This window comes from Rissa tridactyla, chromosome 5 (genome assembly GCF_028500815.1).
Source record: "Rissa tridactyla isolate bRisTri1 chromosome 5, bRisTri1.patW.cur.20221130, whole genome shotgun sequence".
Classification (NCBI taxonomy): domain Eukaryota; kingdom Metazoa; phylum Chordata; class Aves; order Charadriiformes; family Laridae; genus Rissa; species Rissa tridactyla.
The window spans coordinates 15734635-15759233 of NC_071470.1; the positions used below are offsets into that span (position 1 = coordinate 15734635).

At 39.9% G+C, this 24599-nt stretch overlaps 1 protein-coding gene across 25 annotated transcripts in view; it reads left to right on the plus strand.

Annotated features, from left to right (window-relative positions):
• APBB2 (amyloid beta precursor protein binding family B member 2) overlaps window positions 1-24599 on the plus strand; it is a 192528-nt gene that overhangs the window by 96002 nt on the left and 71927 nt on the right. For 21 of the 25 annotated variants that reach the window (XM_054202423.1, XM_054202427.1, XM_054202445.1 and 18 more), the window contains one exon: window positions 22547-22755. In XM_054202423.1, the coding sequence (XP_054058398.1) occupies window positions 22547-22755 (209 nt within the window). The remainder of the gene's footprint in view (window positions 1-22546; window positions 22756-24599) is intronic. The other 4 variants (XM_054202448.1, XM_054202447.1, XM_054202442.1 and 1 more) reach the window with 1 other exon arrangement.

A 24599-nucleotide genomic window follows, 5' to 3' on the forward strand; every position in this document is an offset into this window, starting at 1 on the left:
TATAGCAGTGATTCGCCTAGGTGTACAATGCTGGGGATGGCTGGTATAATTTGAGGAGTTTCCTGCCTACAAGTCATTCCTGCCTCTTTGCAGCTAAATCCCCTGCAGAGTGGAAGCCCCAAGCCTGAGCTGCTGCTGTTGTTTCTCTGAGCATCTGCAGTGATACCAGCGACAGGCCCCAGTACCAGTGGTGAACTTGTCTCACCTCTGCTCTCAGCAGAGGAGAAAGCTTGATGGAGGAACAAAAGTTGTGGAGTGGGGAGGAAGTTAGGGAAGGGTTGGAAGATGGGAGTGTAACCTGGAGGATTGTTGAGAGGAGGGACCTACTGGAGGGGGAAGCAGAAAGAGAGTAACTGCAACTGTGGGGATAAATGAGAACTTGGCACAAACTGGGGGGAAGGTGGAATAAGCAAAAGCTGGAAGCAAGTAGGGGCGTTCGTAATGAGTAGGTTAGGCAAGCAGGACCAGCACAAAGACAGCAACAATAATCAGGACGGACTAAGAGTGGGAGTAAAACAGCAGAAGCGAGAAACTCCCCTGCTGTGGGGAGTTTGAGGCTGGGATGTTATTTCACAGAAGTTCTGAAAACTTACAGCAGGCAAAACCAAGGAAGCTCTAGGTGAAAGTTATTTAATCCTGAAGTACTACTAAGAGAAAATCAAATCCTTGCTCAGGAGCGAATTCAGGCCTTGGTGGAAGGAGATGTCTGTGCAGTGAGGGGGACAGACCTAAATTCCCCTCAAGTTCCCGCCCTGGTATATTTGCACCTGTAGGTATTTCTTTTAATATCCCCAGGTTAGTGGCTCCTTTAGACCCTGGTGTCTCAGTGCACTGGTTTATCACGCGCTTAACTCTCTCACAGGCCAGCTTTAGCTGATTGAAATTCAGTTCAGCTTTAATTAATGACATGGGATTGGCTGGAGTGGGGTTGTGGGTCCCTTGAGTCACAACTGTGGTATTAAACACACAGCCACCTATAGCATGTACCACCGAGACACGGACTAGATGGTGCTGCAGGCAGCCTTGGGTTCGTTGCTGATGCATCAAGAGAAGGTGGGCAAATTCAGGGCAGCACGGAGGATCTCCGTGGGCCAGGACAGGTCTTGCGTGATGGGCCTTGGCATGCTGCAGAGACCTTGCTCTGAACTCAGTCCTTGCTTGGGAGTTGGATGTATGGTCCCTGCCTTAAGGGACATGGAGCCTTTTTTAAGCAATCCCATGGAAGCATATATATTTGCCATTAAGGCTCAGTTGCTTCATTTGGAGAGGTATGGAGCCCCTGGGTAGTCAGCATTAGGTCGTAAATGTCCAATATCAGGATGTCACAGAGCTCAAGATAATGACATTAAGTGGGTTTCCTGTAGTGTCTGAGATGCGGATTTCCAAAGCCTAGCAGTGCGTGTCCTTTGGTTTGTACGGTAGATTTATCCATGATACTTCAGTGATGAGAAATCCTCAGGGGGAGAGGGAGAGGACAGCCCCAAATCTGAAGCTTATATTTTTTTTCCTCCCTGCTTATAGTGTGTCTGGGACATTTTAATCCATTTTTATATGGTGTTATGTTACAGGAACTGCTTTTAACCGCTGTTTATGTTTATCATTTTATACGTACATCATTTGATACAGTGGACTAATTTATTACCTAATATGATTTTCAAGCGAAAGCCTTGAAATAGCCAGTCTCAGAACTATTCATGAAGCCGTTTCTTAATGAAACTATTTTTTTCCTAAACAGTAGCATAATTTAACATTAACTAAACTAATTTTTCCTATTATTTTGTTTTTAATTGCTTTTCAGTTGACATTCTGCGGGGCTAAATTTAAATGTGAAACACTTCTTCAGTTATTAACTCAAAGTGATAGTTGCAGTGTGCTGAGAGATAGGTATAGTACCACCGTGGTAATACTCAAGAGTTGTAACTCTGTAGAGTGCGTTTCTTGTTTGTGCATAACTGATAAAATGCTCTAAATCTAAGGTTATGGCTTCTTTTACTTTTTAGAAGTGGATTTTTGGCTCTTGCCTGAACCTGGGAAGTTTTCATTAAGAAACAAAGGAGCCTTTCCCTCCTTCCCTTCTCAAAATGAAAGCCAAAATGCACAACTCAGATTGGCCAAATTAATTTTTAAATTAGAATACATACCCATTCAGACCTTAATTTAATTTTATTTCTGCTCTGCAAGAAAGAGACAGTCAGTTACCCTGGTCATTTTGGCTGACATGATTCTTGGCTTTGCTTAAATTATTGATTATAGCAAGGGGAGGGACTTTGGGATGAGAACAGCGCTCTCACTAATAGAAGCCTTTCACTAAATCAATTTCTACCATTGCTGCAATGCACCTTCGGGGAGTTAGAGGTTAGCAGCCGTAAGAAGAATCTTGTCTTCAAAGAATGGATCTTTGCCATACATTTTTCTAAGCCTTTTCTTTTCGTGTTTATACAGGCAGCTAAGGAGAAAAAACCAACATAAATATATTTCCAGGGGTTGATTTGCAGGGCGAGGGGCTGTTCTGGTCCAAAGTTGAACTGATTAAATCTTGATGTGATTGATATCTAAAGGCTTGTGGGCTGAAAGTACTGTTTCAAAAGCTTGTCTCCTGAGCAGAGTCAGTCAGAAAATACATCAATGTCTTGCAAGCTGGAATCAATTCAGTAGAGAACGCACTGTATGCACACGCTGCTGTAATTCCTGTATAGCCATCCCTCTCATTTTTTCCTGGCTTATTAGAAAATGCAGTCATTTATATGGTCAACATGTGGTGTTTCCTCTTGAAAAGGGGTGGCTTTTCTCTTCTCCCACCCAAAACACCATTCCTCATTAGATTAATTAAGTAAGTGTCTGTTTAAACACAGCAGTGTATTTTCCCATATATGAGTTGGAGATGCTACACAGAAGGAGAATATGAAGCTGTTGGGACATGTATATAGCAAACTTAAAGGATGCTAGTAGCAGATCGGTACATGTTGAACTATACAGGAGCATCTAGTAACTGTAAGTAACACTTTTTTTTCTGTTTTACTTTTTTGTAGCTCTGGCTGACAATGTCAGAGCTCTGGATATTTAATGCAATTATTTTATCTGTTAAGAAAAATTCTGCTCAGTGGAAGATCAGCTTAAGTTGCAGAGTGCATGGTGTGCAGTTAATACTGTAGAGGTATCTGTCTGAATGCTCATCTCTTCCGTAGTGAATTGACAAGTGATGTTTTAGACTTGTGATCCATAAAGCTCAAAGGTTTTTACATAGGTTTAAAATACATTGTGAACTGGACTTCTAGTTTTTCCTTCAGACGTCACAAATCCCCTCCCCTGGGATTGCTTTATTTTCCTTGCAGTCAAAGGGAAGAAAAAAAGTCTGTCTCAATAATATAAGAGCAGTACCCCATGTCATTCCCTAAAGTTCAAGGTAAAGCAACATTTGAGATAGTGAGTGACCTTTTGGGGGTTAGAGATGTGAGGTGGTTTATAGCCAGTATTTGCTTAGGATCTATCAAAGAATATTGTCTAATATCTTGGACTTTTTTTTTTTTGTTCCTTTGGCCAGCCTTAAATCAATCAATTTGGCCAGGTCAGAAAAATGATCTTTTGTTGGAAACCTGGTTCATGCAAAACCTTTACATAACTTTTTGTCTTCATTTGCAGATTTGTAATGAAATAGCATTAACTGTATTTGCTCCTTACAAAAACTAGTAATACAAAATAGTGGATCTGGTTTGGCTTTTGTAAAATTATTTGAAATTTGTTTCAATAATTTTTTTTTTGCTTTTGTAGGCAATCCAACATCATTTGTCACACTCTGTAGCAGGCTTTCAAGATAACATTTCATGTTAAACTCAAATTACCATATTTTCTTTTGTGCTTAACTAAACCAGAATAATGAGTCTCCCTTTTTTGCCACTGGAGCCTGTCAGCAGATCGACTCAGGAAGTTTGTAGTCTGCTGACTACGTTAATTTCCCATGGTTAATTGTTCTGAAACATAACCAACACTTTTTTTAACAAAGAGATCTGAAAAGTAGAAAGAAGACATCAGAAAAATAGACATTACAGGGCTGAGCTTCCACTGGTGTAGCATAGAAGCTTATTTGACTTTTTCTTACAGGACTGATTTTTTTTTACTAAAATGTGTGTGTTGGGCTTTGTAAAATTATATTGCCTATGCGCATTCAGGATACGTATAGGAAATAAGGCCCTTATACAACCATCAAAATGAATGTGTGCTCATTAACAGAATATAATTTTTCTATATTTCTCTTGATTTCATGTCATAGTTGAATTGTCACTTTCATAACTGTACTCCAGATTCCTGTACTTCAAATACAGCAATTGTACTTCTTTATGGGAAGCTCCCCTTTCCTAAGGTTATCTAATCCTACAGTTACTTCACAGGGAAAACGCAGTTTCTTAAAATAAGCTGCTCTGGGAGTACGGTGACATGGAAATCACCCCATTCTCTGTTCCTCCAAGTGGCTTCTGTCCACATCCACTTTGTTTTTAGTTTCAAGAAGCTGGTCCAGAAGAGAGTGGTGCATGGTCCATAGTGCTTAACACTTCCCAGAGGAAACCTGCCTTTTTTGGGTGGTCAGGTGTCTCTAACTTGAGAGAGACTGCTGTTAATGTGGGACAAGCTTCAGCTGTCCCAACATAAAATCAATTGAGCTGCGACTCAGGAACTGAGTTGTGGTTTTCTAGGAATGATGCAGAGGGGTGGATTGTCTCTCTGACAGGAGCAGGTAGAGATGCTGTCTATGTGTTTGACCAATGTTTCAGGTTCACTGCTTCTAAATTTTGCTAACATCAGTGTAATAACTATTTGATGGTATTTAAAAAAAAAAAAAAGACAACATCTACTGATTTGAAAGTTGCGCTCCCTGCAGACCAGACTTGAAATACTCTAGTAATAGGAATTACTGGTTGTATTTTTTTAACCTTTCTTTTTATGTATTCAGCTATACAACAGAAGCTTTAGTGTAGGTGAGGGAACATATTTAGCATTTGCACGGTACATCTCTCTTATTTTCCTCTGCTAAACCACCCCTTTTGCAGACAGGGCAAATGGATACACTGAGCACTGGAATCAGAAAGGCTCTTCAGAAGGGAGGGGAGTGAGTTTTCCGATCTTGCTCTTTTAATATTAACACGTTTATTTTACATCCTCTTTTTAATTACACAAGAATGCTTATAGATAACATGCAACTGTAAAGGCTATAGTACTGATGAGCAAGAATAAATGCTTCAATTTACACCAAGAAGCCAATTAAAAACTAAATGAAAACAAAGTTATAAATTTTTCTTGAAACAAATACACCTTGTCTCCGAACGGGAGTCTAAAAAGAATGTGTCTTCAAAAACAAGAATCGATATTAGTCATTGTTTATCTTTTAGGGTTAAGCTTTCATTCTAATTTTATTTTCGGCTTTTTTTGGAGGGGGAAACATGGGAGATTCTGCGGGTTGCAGAGAGAGGGTTTTTTGTTGGGTTTTTTGTTTGTTTTTAATGGACAAGCTGCAATTTTCTTATGATTTCAGGAGTTGGGGATTTTAAAAGTACTAGATATCACAAGACACAATACAAAATTGTAAAAATTTCTGTAAAAAATGCTGAAAACCAGTGTAAGTTCACAAGAGCAGTATTCCATTTCTCTAGTGTTTTAAAAGTAAACTTTTTGAAAGGAATGAGCCTTGCAGGTTGAATTCTGCAATGCTGAACAAATCTACTACCTTATTTGGTAATACCCTAAAGGTCTTTTGGTGGGATGTGCTTTGTTATTTTATGACTTGCTGATGGGTAAGGTTTATTCTATTTATTAGAATAAAGAGAAAGCTCTCTTTGTTTTCTCCTGCAAAAGAGTCAGTGTAAAGGCCACCAGATCAGGTTATTTTGACTTAGCTATTTTTCTTTTGGTTTATCACTTTACAGATGCTACGTCAGGATTTTATGTTGTGCTGGCCACAGTCTTTTATCTGGGCTAATTCTGCTTTCAGAAGGTAGCAGGATTCACTGAGAATTTGTTATCAGTGCAGAAACAGTGAATTTCTAACTAGCATCTCACATCCAGTATGTTGCTGTAATCTCTTCTATCTATTTCTGATTTTTTTCTGGAATGCAAATAATATAAGGGAAGCAAGACTGTAAACATTTACTGACATAAGAGCTTTTTTGAACTGTGATAATTGTCATATGTAAAAGCCTGTAGTTTAAGTGGTGTTAATTACCTCCCAAGAGCAGTGGGTTCTGCAGTAATCACTAGATGAGACATGCTTTTAGTTACTGCTCTTCATGGTAGTTTGAATATGTTCCCCTTTCCTTATTCGTAAAGATATTTAAGCCTGATAAATTACTTGCCTCTAAAGAAATTTTTATCTCTTAGATGGCTCCGTACAATTTAGTATAAAAGTAGTGATATCTTCCTTTTAGATGCATGTTAACATAAAATTGGAGGTGACAAATGTGTAAGGATAGTGACATTCAGCCCCATAACTCCTGCATTGCTGTTGTCGTATGAGGTTATTGTGTATCTCAGAGTAGGAAACTCTGTACCTTTGTACTTTTGAGAATAGATTTATTGTGGATTTTCCTTCTGGGAATATAAATATCTCCCTTAAAGGAAGCTTGGATATATCGATTTAAGGGTTCTTATATCAAATACAACTTTTTAATCACACCCAATATAATTGCTGTCGTTGCTTTTATCAAGGTCTTTCAATAATGTTGTTAATTCCAGTATTTCCATTGCAAACTAATATACTGACTGGAAGCTAGAGCTCGCTTTTACAAGAGTTACAGATGTTACAGTTCCACTTCGTACATCACCAGATAGTACATGAGCTTATAAGAATGGCTGTATCCAGCAGACCTTAAGCTCACATAATTCTTTATGGGTCGCCTCTGACTGCAGTCAGTAGCAGAAACTTAGAGGAGCAATGAAACCAAAAACCAGCGCTAGCATAAAGTGGTCCTCCCTCTATTATATCTTTTTCGCTTTCAGCTGTTGGTGGTTTTAGGGCTTTCAGACTTGGTATGTCATTCATGTTATCTTCTTTAATTGCTCTTGATAGACTTTACTAACATGAATTTATTTAATCATTTTTGGTCTCATTTGTATTTCTGGCATCCATAACATCCTGTGACCATGAGCTCCATAATTTAATTACGTGTTGTATGAAGAAGTACTTCCCTTTGTTATAAAATTGCTCTCCAATAATTTCATTAGGTGCCCATGGCTTTTCTGTTACAGGAACCAGTAAATAACAGTGAATGATCATTTCCTTTCCATCCTTGCCGCCTTCCCACCATTCATGATTTTACAGATTTCTGTGACATCCTTCCCTCTTCCCTGTTATTCCTTTTCCAAGCTCGAGAGTCCTACAGCATTCAACGTCTCTGCCTGCAGAAGCTGTTTTATCTGTCTTCATGTCTTTTCTAGTTCTGCTACGACATTTTATAATCGGGCATGTGGAAGTGCATGCACTAGTCCTGTGATAGTTCAACTCTACATTAAAACTGTAGGCAAAGGGATTTCTGTCTTGGTGTTAGTTCCTGACATACAACTTTTTCAACTGCCAGTGAATACCCACTGCTATTTTCAAATAATTCAGTGACCTTGATCCTTCCAGAGGAATTGCCTGCCATTGTAAATGAGCATTTTATTTTATGAGCAGAACAGAAAAGTAACAGTAAAGGAACTCTTAAGAAATTAGTAAAACCCAGGATGTGGACATCTGTGTGATCAAGAAACTGAAAAGTGAAAGCTGTGCATTAGAAATCCAGCTCTTGAACCTACGTGTGTCCTAATCCTGTAGGACCTATTTGCAACCTTTTGTTTTTGCACAGCAACGAAGGTAAATGTAAATCCAGAAAGGAAAATCTTGTTGTCTTATGTAACTGTGATTTTCCTGCTTCCCAAGACTATCTGCAGCCCTTTGGCATGCCCACAAATTGTAAGGTTTTCACCAAAGATTAGATACTGTTTTCAGCTGGGGGAAAGACCATGCTGTTGCTTGTGCATCTCTTGTTTTGCTGTTTGGTACAGCTTGTGATGACAATCAGCTGTGTCTGTTCCATAGTGCTAATAGAACTTGATGGCTTGTGGTCCATCATATACTGGAGATCTTTTATGTATTTTTTTTTTATTGTGCTTTGGCATGTTTACATTCTTAGCAAGCATGTGGTTGTTTTGAGGGAGACTCTAGCTCTGGTTTCGTAGTAAAGGAAACTTTTGAAGTTGTTATATTCTGGGCATATGCAGCTTTAAGGAGAGGTTGTTCTCAAGTTTTCAAAGCAAGTAGCTATTTTGGTAATATACTTTGAATCAAAGGTGATGAATTGTAAAATTAATCCCTCCTTTTTTCTCTCTCAAATGCTTGTCTGGCATAGGACTCCAGTAGTTGTGTGTTAGGTTTGTTTCTGGTTGCTGTTTGCTAAGTTAAACTTACCAGGATGATCAGTGATGTGGTTATTTTTCTGAATTTTCTTCTAATTCTTGTTAGTTGTTATGTCAGAGATAGCATTTCTATCTCCTTAAACATAGATTTTTGAATCTAGGTTGTTATATGTATAAATCCATCTCTGAAAAATAAATACAAAATTGAAGTGCTGGAAAGTCATGAATTAGATGCGAGAATGAAAATAATGATGTCTCTAGTGCTAGATGGGTGCTTTCAAAGACGATTAACATCTCTGAGTTTGCTCAATAGCAGAAGATACCTGAACAGTATGAATAAAGATTTAATAGAAAATTTATACCTATGTAGTGATGTGAAATACTTAAATAAACTTCTGGGCTACGAGAGCCCAGTGTGCTCTCTCAGCAGGCTTCCCGCTGCCATGGGGGGTGAAATACAACCAGCTCCCCTGAGCATCTGCCATCAGAAGCCCCTCTTCATAAAGCCTTCCCAGTGTAGATGCTATATGTTGCGTTTCATATATATGGCCGTATGCATTGTGCAGGAGAAGACTTAGTTCAACTAAAGCAAGATTGCTTTTGAAAAGGTTAAAGTTTTCTTTTTTTTTTTTATTAAAAAAAAAAAAGAGTCCCAAAGCTCGAAGGCTGGGAAGTGGAGCTGAGTTCACATGTCACAGCACCTCAACACAGCCTTTAGCTGCCTGATGTGCCCGAGCTTCTCCCTTTAATGTCTTTCATTGCAGGCAAACTGTAGGCCCTCAGGGACAATGTGTTGCTTCTTACGCGTCTGCAATATTTCATGCTTATGCACCTCTAATGGTAGAAGAGAGGATTTTCGCCATAATAACTTCTTCTCCCATTCCTTCAGTACTGTAGCAACGTGAAATGAATTTGGAGGTGGGGGAACGTTAGGTCTTTGGCCTCCGTGTTGGGGAAAAAAGGAGCCTTCAGTTTGTTCTCTAATGCACGTTTGACTACAGCTTTAAAGAGGCAACTGGGACTCTTTAGTCTGGAGAAGAGAAGGCTGAGGGGAGACCTTATTAACATTTACAAGTATATAAAGGGTGGGTTTAAGGAGGAAGGAGCCAGGCTCTTTTCAATGGTTCCCAGTAACAGGACGAGGGGTAGCGGGCACAAGCTGGAATGTAGGAAGTTCTGATCAAATATGAGAAAAAAACTTCTTTACGGTGAGGGTGACAGAGCACTGGAACAGGCTGCCCAGGGAGGTTGTGGGGTCCCCTTCTCTGGAGACTTTCAAGACCCACCTGGATGCAGCCCTGAGTACTGTGCTCTAGGCAATCCTGCTCTGGCAGGGGGATTTGGACTAGATGATCTCTAGAGGTCCCTTCCAACTCTGAAAAATTCCGTGATTCCGTGAAACTAATCCGTTAGATCATTAAAAGTAACATTCTGGCTTTTACTGATAGTACTAACCTGTCTAAATTGGGTAGGATGGGGTAGGAATTACTTTTTTTGACACATCAGGAAGAGCAGCCCTTTGTGTGGGATGGAAGAGCACTCTGTCACTTGGACACACCGGAGGACCGTGGCTGGTCTCTGTCTGTGCACCTTGGTCTTGTGGTTGGTGTTTGGGTGCAGGGAGCCTGCACAGATCCCAGGGAGTACGCAGAGTCCGGGTAACTTATTATTTAATGCATTTCAGACCTCTCCTCCTACCTCTGCCTGGCTTTGTTTAAAACAGGCTTGCACTCTCCTGCCTCACAAGGTTGGTGTGAAGAAGTCGTTGTCATCATTTTCATGGCGTCTTAGAGCATTTGCCACGCCGTGTGTTGATCCGTGTTCCCACATGGACTAAGGGATGCACGTTGCTTGCATCTGAGATGGAAAATGGCTGTTCTTGCAGGTTTTGCTTTTTCTTGCAGCACAACATTTAATTTCAGAGAGTAACTCCATTGTAATTCTATTTTATGCTTGTTTTCATTGAACCATTAAATTCAGACAAGAGTTTTTCTAATGCATTTGGAGAGTGCTGTAAATGAAACTGTCAAAGAAAAGCAGCTTTAGTCAAGCCACGATTTGAATTGCATGTCTGTGCCACTGGCCAACTTTACTGGCTTTTAATTAGCCAATTATATGCACAAAACCCACTAACGGGTATCTCTATAAAATTTCAGACTATGGCAATATATTTATGCATTATGTTCTCCAGAGAAGTACAGTGCCTCCTTTCTCTACCGTGTTCTCTCCTGAAGTCACTAGATTTCATATTTTAGATGAAGAAAATTATCCTTTGCCTAGTACCTTCCCTGACTTTTAATGCAAATTTCTTTTTTCTGCAGTTCCTAATCTAAAGGGAGAAGAAAATAGTGCCTGCTAGTCAGAGTCCTTTGTCCATGCTCTAGTTTACTAATTCTGTCGTTCAGATTAAAGGTACCTTCACTAATGTTGCCAAATTTAAACTATTGAGGCTCTTCCTATTCTTCAGTAGAAACAAATCTGATAGAAGGTGTGGAGTCCAAGCCTGTTGCTGCTCTTCAGCTCTAGGACTTGACAGCAAGTGTATCGTAGCTAAGTAAGGCAATAAGATCTGCCCATCTGTGTCTTCTGGCGCGTGTCAAGTTAAGTCACACCAGCTCCTGGCAGAAGGTCTAAGGGAGATGGGACTCACTTGTGTCTACAGACAGTCCCAGGAAAGTGGAGAGTTACAGGTCAGGAGATACCGAACGGTGTAATGTCTGATGCTTGTAAAATGGAGTTTTACTTGGAAATAAAGCACTATAGCGCAGCGGTTTCTGTGTGGAGAGCTGAGGCTGTTGAGGTGACCATACTGCTGTGTGGCGTACGTTGGTGCAGTGTCTCCTCCCTCTCTGCAGGCACCTTGCGTCTTGAACTAAGAAGGACATCTGTGTTTAACTGCTTTTTGTGTCAGTATTTATAGACTGAGTCTTTCTGTTTTGTGTGATTTATTCCAGATTATATTTGTTCATTGCCCAAAATGAAATGGTTAACTGTCTCTCCTGTGGATGGTTTGACACTAACATATCGATTTGCATTGAGGAGACAGGAGGATCAAGGCTCTTTATTCTAGTAGAGAAATACATAAATTCAGAGCTGCCACCAAAGTGGTTTTCCCTGTTTTTCTGTCAAATGGTTGGCTGCTGTTGCTGAGACACATAGATTTTGTGGGGGTAAGGAAGGCTGGACTCCACATGTACAAACTGCTTTTGCTGAGAGTGCTGTGCAACAATGCATGTGCGGACTTTGCTGTGGGAGTCCAGCGGCCCCTTGGCTGAGATGTCCTTTTAATTTTTCTTCTTTAGACCAGGCAAACCCTCCCTTCTAATACACTGCAAAATAGTTAAATGCGGTATGAACCCAAAACAAAAGATCATATGCTACAGTCCTGCTCTCTGTGGGGAAAGGCAGGGGAAAAAGAAATACTATGCCAAACAAAATACCAGAAAAGCAGATGCAGATTGCTGCTGGACTGTTTTAGCTCTGAAAGCTAACTCACAAGACCTATTTTAGTGATTTTTTTAATGAAGAGGAAGATCCTGCTCTGGATGAATTATTTGTTCCTTAAAGTCCTCTGTGGTGAGGAGGTCCCTTGGGGTGCAATCCCACAATGCGTGCTCACAGTGGATTTAGACCAAGTTAGAGGTACACTCTGCTGTATGTTGGACTACTATTATTTTTAAGTAAAAGCTTCCGCCATCTAGTGGAAAGAATAGAGAACTAGCGTTTCAGATAAGCAAGAAACCCACTAATAAGGGTCATATACAAAGTGTTATTTATAAGGAGGAATAACTCACTTGCTAGAACAGTAGCAAATTATTCTGACTTCTGTGGAAATTAGTTAGTAGAAATCTTCTGAGGTAATGGTGCGTTTTGTATTTGAGATTATCTCATTTAAGCACAAAGTTGGTGAACAGGGCTGCTCTCGCTTGCTTTAGGACTCCGTTTTGTTCCACCCTGGAGGGTACCTGCCTGCTTCTCCCTGGATCCTGGGCTTGGTCTGCATGCTTTGAATGCCTCTGTGGTGGCTCACTCCCCCCACCAGTGGGATGGGGAAGAGAATTGGAAGGGCAAAAGTGAGAAAAATTCATTAGTCAAGATGAAGACACCTTAATAACTGAAAAAAAAAAAGATAATAAAAAACAAGTGATGCAAACACAATCACTGACGACCTCCCACCAGCAGACTGATGCCCAGCCAATCTCTGGCTGGGGGCAGAGTGAGAAACAGAGAAGGTCTTGGCCCTATGCAAGAACTGCTCAGCAATAGTTTTGGTCCAACAATTGTTTTGGTCACAAATGTAAAACACAGCACCTTACAGGCTGCTGTGAAGAAAATTTAACCTCATCCCAACAAGATCCAGTAGAGCTTCTTAATTGTCCAACCCTTCTAATGTTCATCAATCCCTTAATCAAGAGATGGGGATCTCGTCACACAGTAAAGTTTGTGCAAGAGCTGTAGGATGTGCCTCCACTACAGTACTTTCAGGTAGCGTTTCATTAGCCTTTGCTTTAGCTGAGGTTGTCCTTCCTCTATCTCTGTCATTTCATCTTGCCACTACTGCTCCACCTGGCCTAGCAGCGACCCTCCTCCAGGTGGGACGGATCTTCCCAGTACCTGGCTTTTTCCTGGTCCACAGCTTCTGCCACAACAGCCCCCTTGAGGCAACAGTTCAGGTCAGCTCCAAGTCTTCCTTCCTTCTCTTGTCAGACTTTCATGGCTGGATGTTTTTGGTTGGTGAATAGGCTATTTTTGGCCCATTTTCAAGGAAAGAACATATGGATCTTTACTCATGATCTCCTATGGTACTTTTCCCCACTGCTGCTACTATTAGTATCAACTGTTGTAAATTGAAGCTGTCTCACAGCTTCAGCTCTGGACCTCAGGCCGTGCTGGCCCTGAGCAAACACCTCTCAGAGCCCCGAAATTCTCCCACTTAAGCAGGATGGGTAGTGCCATCCTAATTACTCGTCCAGGGCTGTCATCCACAATTCTTCTGAAGTCACTTGCCTTTGGGTTTTTTTTGGCTATTGTGCTAGTGTTTTGGTCCTTATGTCAACAGCTTGGGGTTTGGTGGTTGAAAGGGAGAAGAAGCCAGGACTTGAAAACAAGTAGGTTTAGTAGTGTGGTTTTTTTCCTGAATGTTGACAAATCTGCTTTCCTCTCTCTTCCTTAAGATTAGTCATCTCTGCTTGAACACCTTGTATGCCTGTAGTAACTCATGATTTATACAGCAGGGTGAAGATCGCATCACATGAAAAAAATAGCACAGGTGATTCATCCCAAGCTTCCTTAGGATTTTTAAGAAGTTCGTCTTTTCTGATTATGGTTTATGTTACAGTCGATCAAAACAGCCATTTATTTTTGGCACAGATTGTGATTGGTTTGTATGGTTGTATGTGTGCCTGTAAATCTCCCATTTCAGCATTTTTTCCAGGAACCTGTTTGAGAATTTTCCGCTCCCCAAGTGCATGTGGCTGGTTCAGCGATTCGGCAAGGAGGACGACAGGGTTGTCATGACAACCAGTTGCATGCTGTGAGAAAAGATGATGCCAAATGACCAGCTTCTGGCTGTTTATCACTCCTCGTTGAGTAATGTTCCCCAAATTAGACAGGCTTGTCTGATTTATAATTACTTGTCCTAGTGGCTTGCATTTTTGCTGCATTTGTTTCTGAGATAGCATTCATGCTTCTTGCAGTGATGCTTAGGCGAGACTACCTGCTGACCACCATTGTTGTGAATTATGAGAGTAGGTGTTACTGTTGATTATGCTGTAGTGTGTGCAAAGTGAGGAAAACATCTGTCTTTGGGGTCTTTTTTTGTTAAACCAGAGCAACTTAAACTTGCACGTTGAGCTCACTACAGGAATAAATAGGATAAAAACATTCAGGGCCTGTGTTCCTTCTATTGTGCTGTTTAATGGAGAGTGTTCCTTTAATTTTGTTTGCCTTCACTATTAATACGACAGGTCTTTGCCTCCCTTCCAATGTCTGTGTGCATATGGGGTGGGGGAGGAGCATGCTCCCTGTAGGATCAAATCCTGGATCTGCTGAAGTTATTGGCGTCTTCTCAAGAAGACTTAAGTTTCTGTGGCTTTCTTATCCTTTCGTTTTGCTTTTATTTAGACGCAGAAAGAAGACATTTTTATCTCAAGATTTTGAAAGTTCAGAAGAGGAAGAAAACATTCTCCCTCATCCCTTTCATTTTAAATAAAAGCTTTTTATCCTCCTCTCTTCCCACCTCCTTTCTTGTGCTTCCCCTTGTGTGCCCAGAAGGATGGCATCTGTAATGCACACAGGCCATTGTGGGCAATGAAGAAAGCCATCAGGTTTGAAGCAAGTGGCTTCCCATTGCTGCCTGAACACTAGGACAAGGTGGTGTTGGATCCTGTCGTCATCCCATTCTTGGCAATTTTTGGCATAGAAAACTTTGCAGATCCCTTATTTACAAACAAGGCGCTTTGCAGTTTGAAATCATTCATTTACATTGTGCCACTGCTGGAATGTGAGCAATGGGAGAGCCAGAGACTGACAAGTAGATTTACAGATTTATTATAGGCCAGATTTTCTAGATTTGGAAAACTCTGAATGTGTCTCTGTTTTGGACCATCATGCTTCCAGCTGGGACACTGAACACTCATTTTCAGTTAATTTTTCACTGTGGAAATATACTTTTGAAATGGTAGTAGATAATCAAAGTCTAGATCAAATCCTGTGTTTGGATGTACCCCTTTTCTTCTGGATAGAGGATCTTTGCAGGAGAAAAACTGTTAGAAAACAGTTCTAAGAATTGGGATAACTAAGCTAGGAGTACAAAAAAGTGAGTTACCTCATCTTTAGAGTATTTATTTCCTAACCTGCAGTTCCTCCTATTCAAGAGTACTCTTCTTGGCCATAATTTGATGCCCCAGCTATGCTGCTTGGTGGGATTTGTTTTTACCTAAAGAAGAGCTGTGCATCCAAAATACAGAATATTTTTTTTTCTCTTTCTCCCCTCCCCCCCTCCCCCAAGTAAATCTTCCAGTTCAATACAAAATTTATTGCATTAGACCTGTTGCCTTGCTTAAGAGTATTTTGTTCAGGAAGTAGGTCTGCTTAGTGTTTAGTGAACTAGGTTTGAGTCTTTAGTTCCCTCATGCGCAAGGAGTTAAGCAGGGAGGCACGTACAGTTTAAGCTCCATCCCCAGCACCTTGCTTATCGTCACCACCAAGTTCCCTTTGAAGTGGAGATAACACCTAGTTGCTGCTTTTATCCGTTTTTGTTTAGTTTGTCTAAAGGAAGGCAGAAAGTTTGTTTATTACAGTCTATTTTAAATTCTGTTTTATGTTCCCAATAGTTCCCTTGCTGGTGCATTTTTCCTTGAGGCTTCTGTTCCTGAGGTATCTAGCTTTTCTTTATATGGCATAAGGTGATCTTTTTCTTCTGGTCCTAAGTAACATGTAAATATGCTAGGTGTCTTCCACTACCTTACCTACAGAAAAGGAAGGAGATAGATTGTCTTCCTTCCAGACAGGAGCACTGAGATTTGTTGTTGAAATGATATGGCGTATTTCTAGTCATTATCAAGAAAAGATCCTGATTTATTTCATTTAGCACAAGCACAATGTCATACAGCTAGATTTTAGTACTAGACTGGTGATAAACCAACTTGTGACAATGGTGAGTGGAGTATTTGGTTTGTTTTATGCGGAAAAATACAGACTTTGCTAAAGATGGTGGAGAAACCGGGTTTCAACGTAACAAAATTTGGTCTATAGGAAATTATGCGTCTTGCCAATATTCTTCCATTCCATTCCCTGATTGAATATTTTACTTCAGTGTAGTTCTTTCAAAAAAAAAAAAAGAGTAATTATTGTCTAAAACTTTAAACACAAACACAAACTAAAACTTTAACACAACTTGTTGTTAAAATGAAGTATATTGTGCCATACCTTTGCATTCCCGCTCTTCCAGAATGTGCCTCCGAAGTCCCTGCCATTCTCTTTCCAGCTGTATTTATTTCAAAATGACTACCTTTGGTCTTCAGTGAAAGGGATTTATAGCTGTGCCTGCAGAAGGAACCCTGAACTAGATAAAAGCTGCTGCAGCTTCATGGCATTTAGTCTCTCTAGTTACGAAATATCCACAAATTACATCAGCACAGAATGGGGCCAACATAGTCGGGAACAGCAGCTGGAAAGCTGCACTGCATTTAGATGCAGGGCCTACCATTTGCATCTGTTGTGATGCCACCGATACGGCCTTGCCTTATGCAGGATGCCTGTTACGAGGGAACACTTTGTGGCATTGCAAAATGCTGGAAAAATAAACAGTCTCCGTTTTACTGCACAAGTTTGTCTGCTTTGACAGATCCTGCTGAATGCTGTACTTTTAATTTCTATTTAATTGAACAAGGGCTAAAGAGTGATTCATAATGGCAGCAATTTGATTGCTATCCTTTCCCCTGAAAGAGCAATAAAATAAGTGGTAAAAATACCAATTTTGCCAATGAGCTTGGTCACCAATTACATGTGCTCTTCAGCGAATTATTTATATTGTTTATTATCATCTCTTTTCAGTATCGTAACACTGTTTTCGTAGATCAGCCTCAGATAGCTAAATAATTTTAACTTGAAATTAAAAACGAATTACTAAAATTTCTAATTACTGTGCCAAACTTAGTATCTGAACTATAGTTACAGCGTGGCATTTATCGCTGCTCTGTATCAGGTAATTGGCAGAGGCTGACATTTGGAGAAGGCAGTTACAAATAGCAATATATTACATCATATGGACTTTATCCTGTCTTCTTTAGAATACAAAATGAGTTCACAAAGCTCTCCTAGCCAGAATTACCAGTTAAATACGGCTGTGTTTATGGTCTTTGTGGAGGTACATCTCTGTTGCTAGTTGTTTCAAAAGAGTGAATTAATAGTTTCATTTTGTGTAGCAGACTTCATTTTTCCTTTATTTTTGGGGTTTTAACTGCTCTCCTCAGTTATAGTGATACCAGGATGAAGGCTTTATTCATTTTTTTTTCTAATACAGGCTTCGTGTTTCAGCCATTCAGACAAAAATTCAGACACAGGCATTTATTTCTGAGTGAAGCTTGACCAGACAATTTCAGCAAGTGGGAGTCTCTTCAGACTGTTTTATTCCTTTGTACATTTATTAAAAATCAAGACAACTATATTTATTCCTTTTAAAAACAAATTAAACATTTCTTTGGTACTTTCCTAAGACTCACTGGCTTTTGTGAGTTAATTCTTTCTCTTTATTTTAACTTTTAAAGAGAAATGACTAACATAAATTCTCTCTTTGGTTTTAAAAGGGAATGGTAAGGCATTGCAGGCGCTGCCCTCCCCTCGGCCTCTCACTTCTGATTATTTCATCTTTTTCATCATTTTCCCATTCTTTTAAAAACATTCCTATCATTGCTGTGTTGCTGAGTCCCTGAAGAGATGGAGACTGCGTGGTGGGACGCAGCAAGCTCAACTCTGAGCTCTGCAAAGACCAGTACCAAAGGTTTTTGGGGAGCAGCCCCGTTCCTTGTCATGTTGGACCCCATAAATGGGACTATGGTGCCAACTCCAAGCAAGCTTTAGGTAGAAGGGAAAGATCTGGTTTCCTCAGGGACTTGTCAGGTCCTGCTGCAGGAAGGTGGTGGAGGCAGGAAAGCCCAGTGAAGTCCATTCTGTGTTTTTTGGTTTTCCTTAGATGAAGTTAGCTTCTTGTCTTAAATCACACCTTTCATGTTTTTATGGAATCTTCCATTTTAGTCCTAAAAATCCTCTACCATGTCTCTCTCACTCTTATGGTTTTTTGCCAGAATTAGCCCATGCTTCTTCCATAGTAACATCCCTACGAATAGTCAGTTTGGGGATCTTCCCTGTATGGGCAAGGCTTTAATCATCTGTCTTTGGCAAGACAAAACTCCAACTGGAAAATATCAGTCCTCTCTCTGCGACCTCTCCTTTCATGTGACTGTCTGCAGAAGACCAGCTGTGAACTTCTAACTATGTCGACCTTTAAGCTGGCAGCTCTGCGTTTCAGAAGTGGGGTGGTGGCAGCTCACACTTGTCTTAGGCAGATTTCCAGGTAGAAGCTTGCCCATGAGGACTCGCCGATATGTCCATGCCAGTGTGGGCAGATCTGGGATGAGAGCCGGCCTGCCTCGCTAGTGATAGCTTATGCACCCCATGTTAGAAAGCTGCAAGCTGGCTGCCCAATCTCCTGTGATGAAGGCTGACTTTGGACTGCATCTCTAGAGTGTATGTAGGCAGTGGAGCCACCCTGTGCAGTAAGGTCGTTCTCCAGAAAAAGAGATGGCTTTCAAAGGTCTGCAGTTCTGTGTGAATCTGCGTGATGCCTGGGTAAAGATATACCTTGTTCCTGTGCAGAGTTTTGAATTGGTTACATCCTAAAATAGCCTTTCCACTAATAAGAGGTTGACTCTTTCTTGCTGTAGAAAGATAAGTTATATAGATAATATGAATCCAGGTTTCTTACAGAAACACAGTGTCTGCTTTCTCGTGCAGTTTAGCTACAGTGGCTCTTTTATTCTAGTTCAGTATTGTTTTTCTTATTCCTGTTGCTTTATGCATTTTATGTAAGAAACGTCTTACAGTATAGCCTCTCAGGAGATCATGGTTTACTGTAATACACATGGTAAGTAAACCAACCCCAATACAAAAGAATACGTTATTTTTGTGAATCATACTGTAAATTTCTGTAGTAAGCCATGCTTTCCATATTATCAGAGCAATACTTTCAAACTCAGAAGTTCTGTGAGCAACCACGCAGTCCTGGTTCATTGACCTTTCATCAACAAACCAGTAAAGAAGAGCACAGAAAAGGCCAAGAGATGCCAGGTAGAACTTCGCTTCCTGTGGATGACTGGGAGGGAATCGGAGAAAAGTTCCTGGTCACCATAAATCATCTAAGGACTTAGTCATCCACAGACTAGAAGGAACCACTTGTCTGTAAAGTTTTTATCTCTAAAACCTTGCAGAGGTTCTCAGTTTCAGATGAAGAAGTCCGATGTGGTCAGTTCTGTTTCCTCCTATTTCCAAAATATTTCATGCAAGTTGTTTGATGCCACGTCAACAGAATTGCGTTGACGTACAGATACCTGCTGCTTTTCTCCCCTGTCTTGTGGCTGTCACTTTTCCGTCTACAAGAAGATTGGAATTGAAAAGGCCTGAGTGCAACAGGATGTATCTATCAGCACGGTGCCTTCATTTTGTTCTGGGCACCAAACACTGGCCTGATAAGGGACCATTCTTACACTGGCCCATGAAACAAAAATTAGATGCTTTGACTCAATGTTGTGCCATGGAATGGGGTCTTTCAAATTCAGAGGAAAATTACTACCTGTAATTCCACATTCAAATAAAGAAAAGATATCGATGTCCTGCAGTAGTCTCTCACCCTGCAAGTGCATTCATCTGTCCTGTCAGATTTTGTATGCTGACTCTTACTTTATTTGTCTTTCTTGTGCAGTTATCTCTAGCGATGGTTCATTACCTTTGACTTGCATGCCAGGTGCTTTCATCTGTTAGAACAGCCAGCGAATTAGGGAGGTTTTCCAATTCACGCCAGTAGGAAATCACAGCTTGTGAGAAGGTTACGCCTGCCAGTCTGTCCGATCCTGAGGTGTGTTTGCAAATAGGCTGGGGGGATACACGTGTTTCATTTTTTTCCGAGTAGATTTGCATGGCTAACACGAGGAATGGTGTTTCGGTAAGAACACGTGAGATCTGACGCGGTCCTCTTCAGCCATCCTTATCAGATGGTCCGAGGTCGGTACCTCTGTGCAAGGAGTACCCGGGCACCAGCAACGTGCATCTCATGAACAGACAAATCATAGTCGTTCTGAGTGGAAAATGCAATTCTTTGAAAGTCCTGAGCTGTATTAATTGAAAAAAAATTCTGAAATTTATAATTCCTGTTGTATCTCTGAGCATATGCAAACGTATTTTGGTGTATTTGGTTTTGCTAATAAGTTAGTGATACATTTTCAAAGTAAATTAACGTTACTCAGATAGGTGACATTTTCTTATCCCACAGTTCTCCCAGCTGTTTTACGTGATTTCCTTCCAAGTTTTCATTCACATACAAGATAATTTCTTCTATTCTAACTAAACGTTGCAGGAATGTTGCTAAGTCTCTGGGTTAACAATTTTCTTTCTGCTGTGAGTTTTGTCTGCTTTTACTTCGAAGTCGTTTCTGTTTATCTCTTTTTGGTACTACGTGTCATTACAACAATAAAAAAAAGTGTGTTGGTTCCTCTGCATCTCTTGTTCCTCTGCGTATTTGGTTGATTCGTTTGAAAGGAGTAATTTAATGTAGCCATAGCCTAACATTCTGCTAACTGTGTATTTAAATCATGTGTACATATGCATATGTATGTGTAGCAAGGACAGAAATGAAGAGAATAACAGAATAACATTTCATGTCCTGGCAATGTGGAAATGTGGTTGTTTAGTTCTGTACGCTGTATGAACCTGATCTGATCTGAAGCTTTGCCTCTCTGCATAGTAAAATCTTATTATTTTCCTATTCCAGCATGATTTGAAAGGCACAATATGTAAGTTTTATGAATGCTGACATTATTGTGATATTTTGGAGTTTTATGAACCAGTTATTTAGACTTACCCATGTGTATCTGGACTTGCAGATGTTGGCACGTGTACTTCGGTGTGCTGCTTAGATATTTGATCTAAACCTCACTTTCTGCATGATGCGGTCAAATTATTGGAAGTGTTTTGCTTTTATTTTCCTTTATATGGTTGAGAGGAGTGCAGCTGAGTTGTTCAGTTGGAGAATAAAAATGGGCAGGGCTGAAGACAAATGGGCTTTAAAACATGTAAGGCTTTGGAGTCAGGAACTACGTACACTTGAATGCAGTGGAGGCTACGTTTAGGGGGACTTTTAGAGGTGGGTGTTTTCATACTTGTGAGTTTCTGAAACTGATTATATGAATGTTGCTGATTTCAGATATTGAGCCGTGGGTGAGGCTCTTTATTGAATTTAAGTGTAACGATGTTGTCTGGTTTTACTTCTGCGGAATGTGCTCAGATTAGTCCTCAAGTGGTAAATCAGTAATTTAAGAACTCTAAGTGGCTCTGGGGAAGAAACAGGCTGGTTTGTGCCATGGAGTGTAAGAGTTACTTCAAGTTGTCATGACACTCGTGTGTGTGTATGTGTATAAATGTGAGTAGCAGAAATGAGAGAGATTCGGAAATAAGCAACTGTGATAAAACACCTAGTAAGAGGCTTGAGTATAGACTAACAAGAAACTTTTAATTCAAAATAGAGGTTAAGAAGAGCGATGTAACAACAGGTTGTTCATCTGTCATCCACTGAAGGTGTTTTGAGAACTGTCTTTGAAGGTTGGAAAGAAGTTGCCAGACTAGATGATCCACAGCTCATTGCTATGGTGCTTCCTTTATTCTTGGGGTTTTTTCTCACTGCCTCAGGCATCTCCTATATGCACCTAGTCTGTAGTTACAATACATAACTGCTGGCGCATTCTTAAATTAGTAGGTTCGTTGGTAGAGCCAGTATTTCATCTCTGTGCACTGTGGATGAGTTTTTGATTTTTTTTCCCTACCCCATTATAAAACCTATTGAAAACAGTACGTTTGTGGCAGTCAGGGTGTGTGTAAAATCATCGCTCAGTTCTTTTATTCTCATAATTTTAAACAAGTAGTCTGTTAGATGTTGTAAGTAAACCCGATGTGGGTTGTTTGGTTGGGAGCGGGGCTGTTTTGATAAGCTGACTTTGATTTGCAGAAATCATGCACTGAGAAGGGAAGGTGCTGTGATGAAGAGGATAGAGTACACCACAACTCCAAGTATTTCTTTGTATGCTGTGATTTAATAGACTAGAAGCTAAACCTTATTAGAAGAGATAGTTTATCTGATGGTATTAGATAGCTGCCATATTAGAACAGCTCTTTAGTAAGTAGTTTGTTTTTGTTCTATATAGGCCAAGTCAAACCACGCTTTGTCACCTTACTTTGAGCTTTAATAATTCAGTATGTTTTTCTGGTGTTCATTTACACAGGAACTGTACAATAGCAGAACCAGCTGTGCATCACTCGCATCAGGGCAAACCCGTGGAAGAACTGTTTGTGTCGTAGGAACATTGATTCATTTTCTTTTTCTTTTTTTTTCTGTTCCCAGCAGATATATGGAGTGATCATTCATTTCAGACAGACCCAGACTTACCACCTGGCTGGAAAAAAATCAATGACATTGCTGGGATCTACTACTGGCACATACCAACAGGAACAACTCAATGGCAACGTCCCGAGTCCATCCCAACAGATCTCCAGGGTTCACGAAAAGGATCACTTGGTTCCATTACTCCATCTCCTACTCCAGAAACTGAGGTAACATACTGTGTCTTGTGGGCTGCATAGTGTAAAAAAAAATTGAAATAACTTTTTGAACTTGCAGGTTTAACCATTATCTAAACTGAGCTTTAGAATATGGGGTCTGACAATGTTCTAAAGTGTAGCTATTTGTTGATAATATGTCGTAAGTATCTATTTTCTATGTGCATTTTCTAATGGTTGTGCCTCGTGAAACATCCTAAGCTTTGGATTCGTAGGATGAAATCGGACATGTCTCAGATGAGTTAGACAGCCAGTGCCTGATAAATATGAAACTACTGTGGTTCTGTAGCATGTGGTGAAGCGTTGCTGCATTGTATGGATACAGGATACATAATATTTTTGCACATTATAGCAGTCTTTTGGTCGGACTCTTTGTTTGCATCTTCTTTCTTTTGGGTTCACTCGGTACGATTATCACACAAAGACATATGAGTCTTCATTTGGGACACTAGTTCTTTTACAGGGTAGTTTCTAGTGAATAAACATCAAGTATTTTCAAGTGTAAGTCTTTTAACATCCTGCCAGTACAAAATACCTGCACAAGTGGATCACTATGTTGCAGTCAATCTTTAATTAGAAACAGAAAGAAATGCACACTTCCACATGCGCTGAAAGAGCAATATGGGATACAAATCCAGGGAGGCGACTGATGTCATATAAGTAGAAAAATAAAATAAATTATCAGAAAGAAGAGTATGCTTCAAAAAATGCAATCACTTTGTTTTGGTATGCTAGGAGGACTTCTACAGAATGAAATACTAATATAGAATCAAATTCTTTTGAAATGAATTCTTTTTCACACTAACTTTTCAGAAGAAGGTCCACAGTTTTATGAAATCAAGGAGAGTCCTTGTACTAGCTTTGAGTTTTGGATCAGGCAATCCTTAGGTTTTTAGGTTTTTTGGGTTTTTTTTAAATGTATTTAGATACGACATTTTTTCTGTTCTTGATTTTTGTTGATATATGCACCAAATCAACTTAAATGAAAGTTAAGAGGAGTTAAGGACATTTGAGGATGTATTACTGTCTTGACCCTGAAACTTTTATCCTGTGTAGGCTTAAACATGCACACTCTTATTAATTGTTTTAGAAAGATTGCTCCTACATGTTCATAAATGCTGCTCGTAAGGTTTGCAAACTTGATCACAACATTTCAATTACGGTTTGCATCAGTCAAGCTCCGCTGGAATGTACTGTGCACCAAGCACACTGGCAGTTCTTTCTGAGAGGGTTCATGGAGAAAGAACAGCAATTGTTATCATAAAAAAATAATCCAGAAATGCAGAAAGTAAAGTGCTGCACTTGCTTCCAGTGTAAATTCCTATAATGTACGTGTGAGTGATACAACTTCACCATTAGAGTATTTTTCTTGCTCTAAAACATGGAGAACAAGACTTTAATTAGTAACTTATAGATACCTTTCACAAAAACTCAGAAGTCAGTATGGTTGGTAAATTGCAAAGAGAATATGCGTATATTCATTTCAAGTATTTTTCTACCTTTGTTTAAAATGCCTTTACAATGAAAATCTCAGACCTGCTGGTGATGTGGCAGATGTACCTTTTAACTTTTCACAATTTTGTTTGCTTTAAATGAAGAATAGTTTGCAGTTACAAAGAATGATCATTAATTCTTAGCATCATCATGTAGAATATGAAATGTATGAATTATAACAACACAGATTTTAATACAGTGCAGATGCATTAAATAAGACATTTGAGGAGTCGTTCTAAAATGCCATGTACGTGAGTACATAGTAGGCTCATCTAGGTTTTGATATGGCAGTTCTAATTCAGCAAGGAATTTGATCCAGCAAAGATTTATACACATACAGTTCT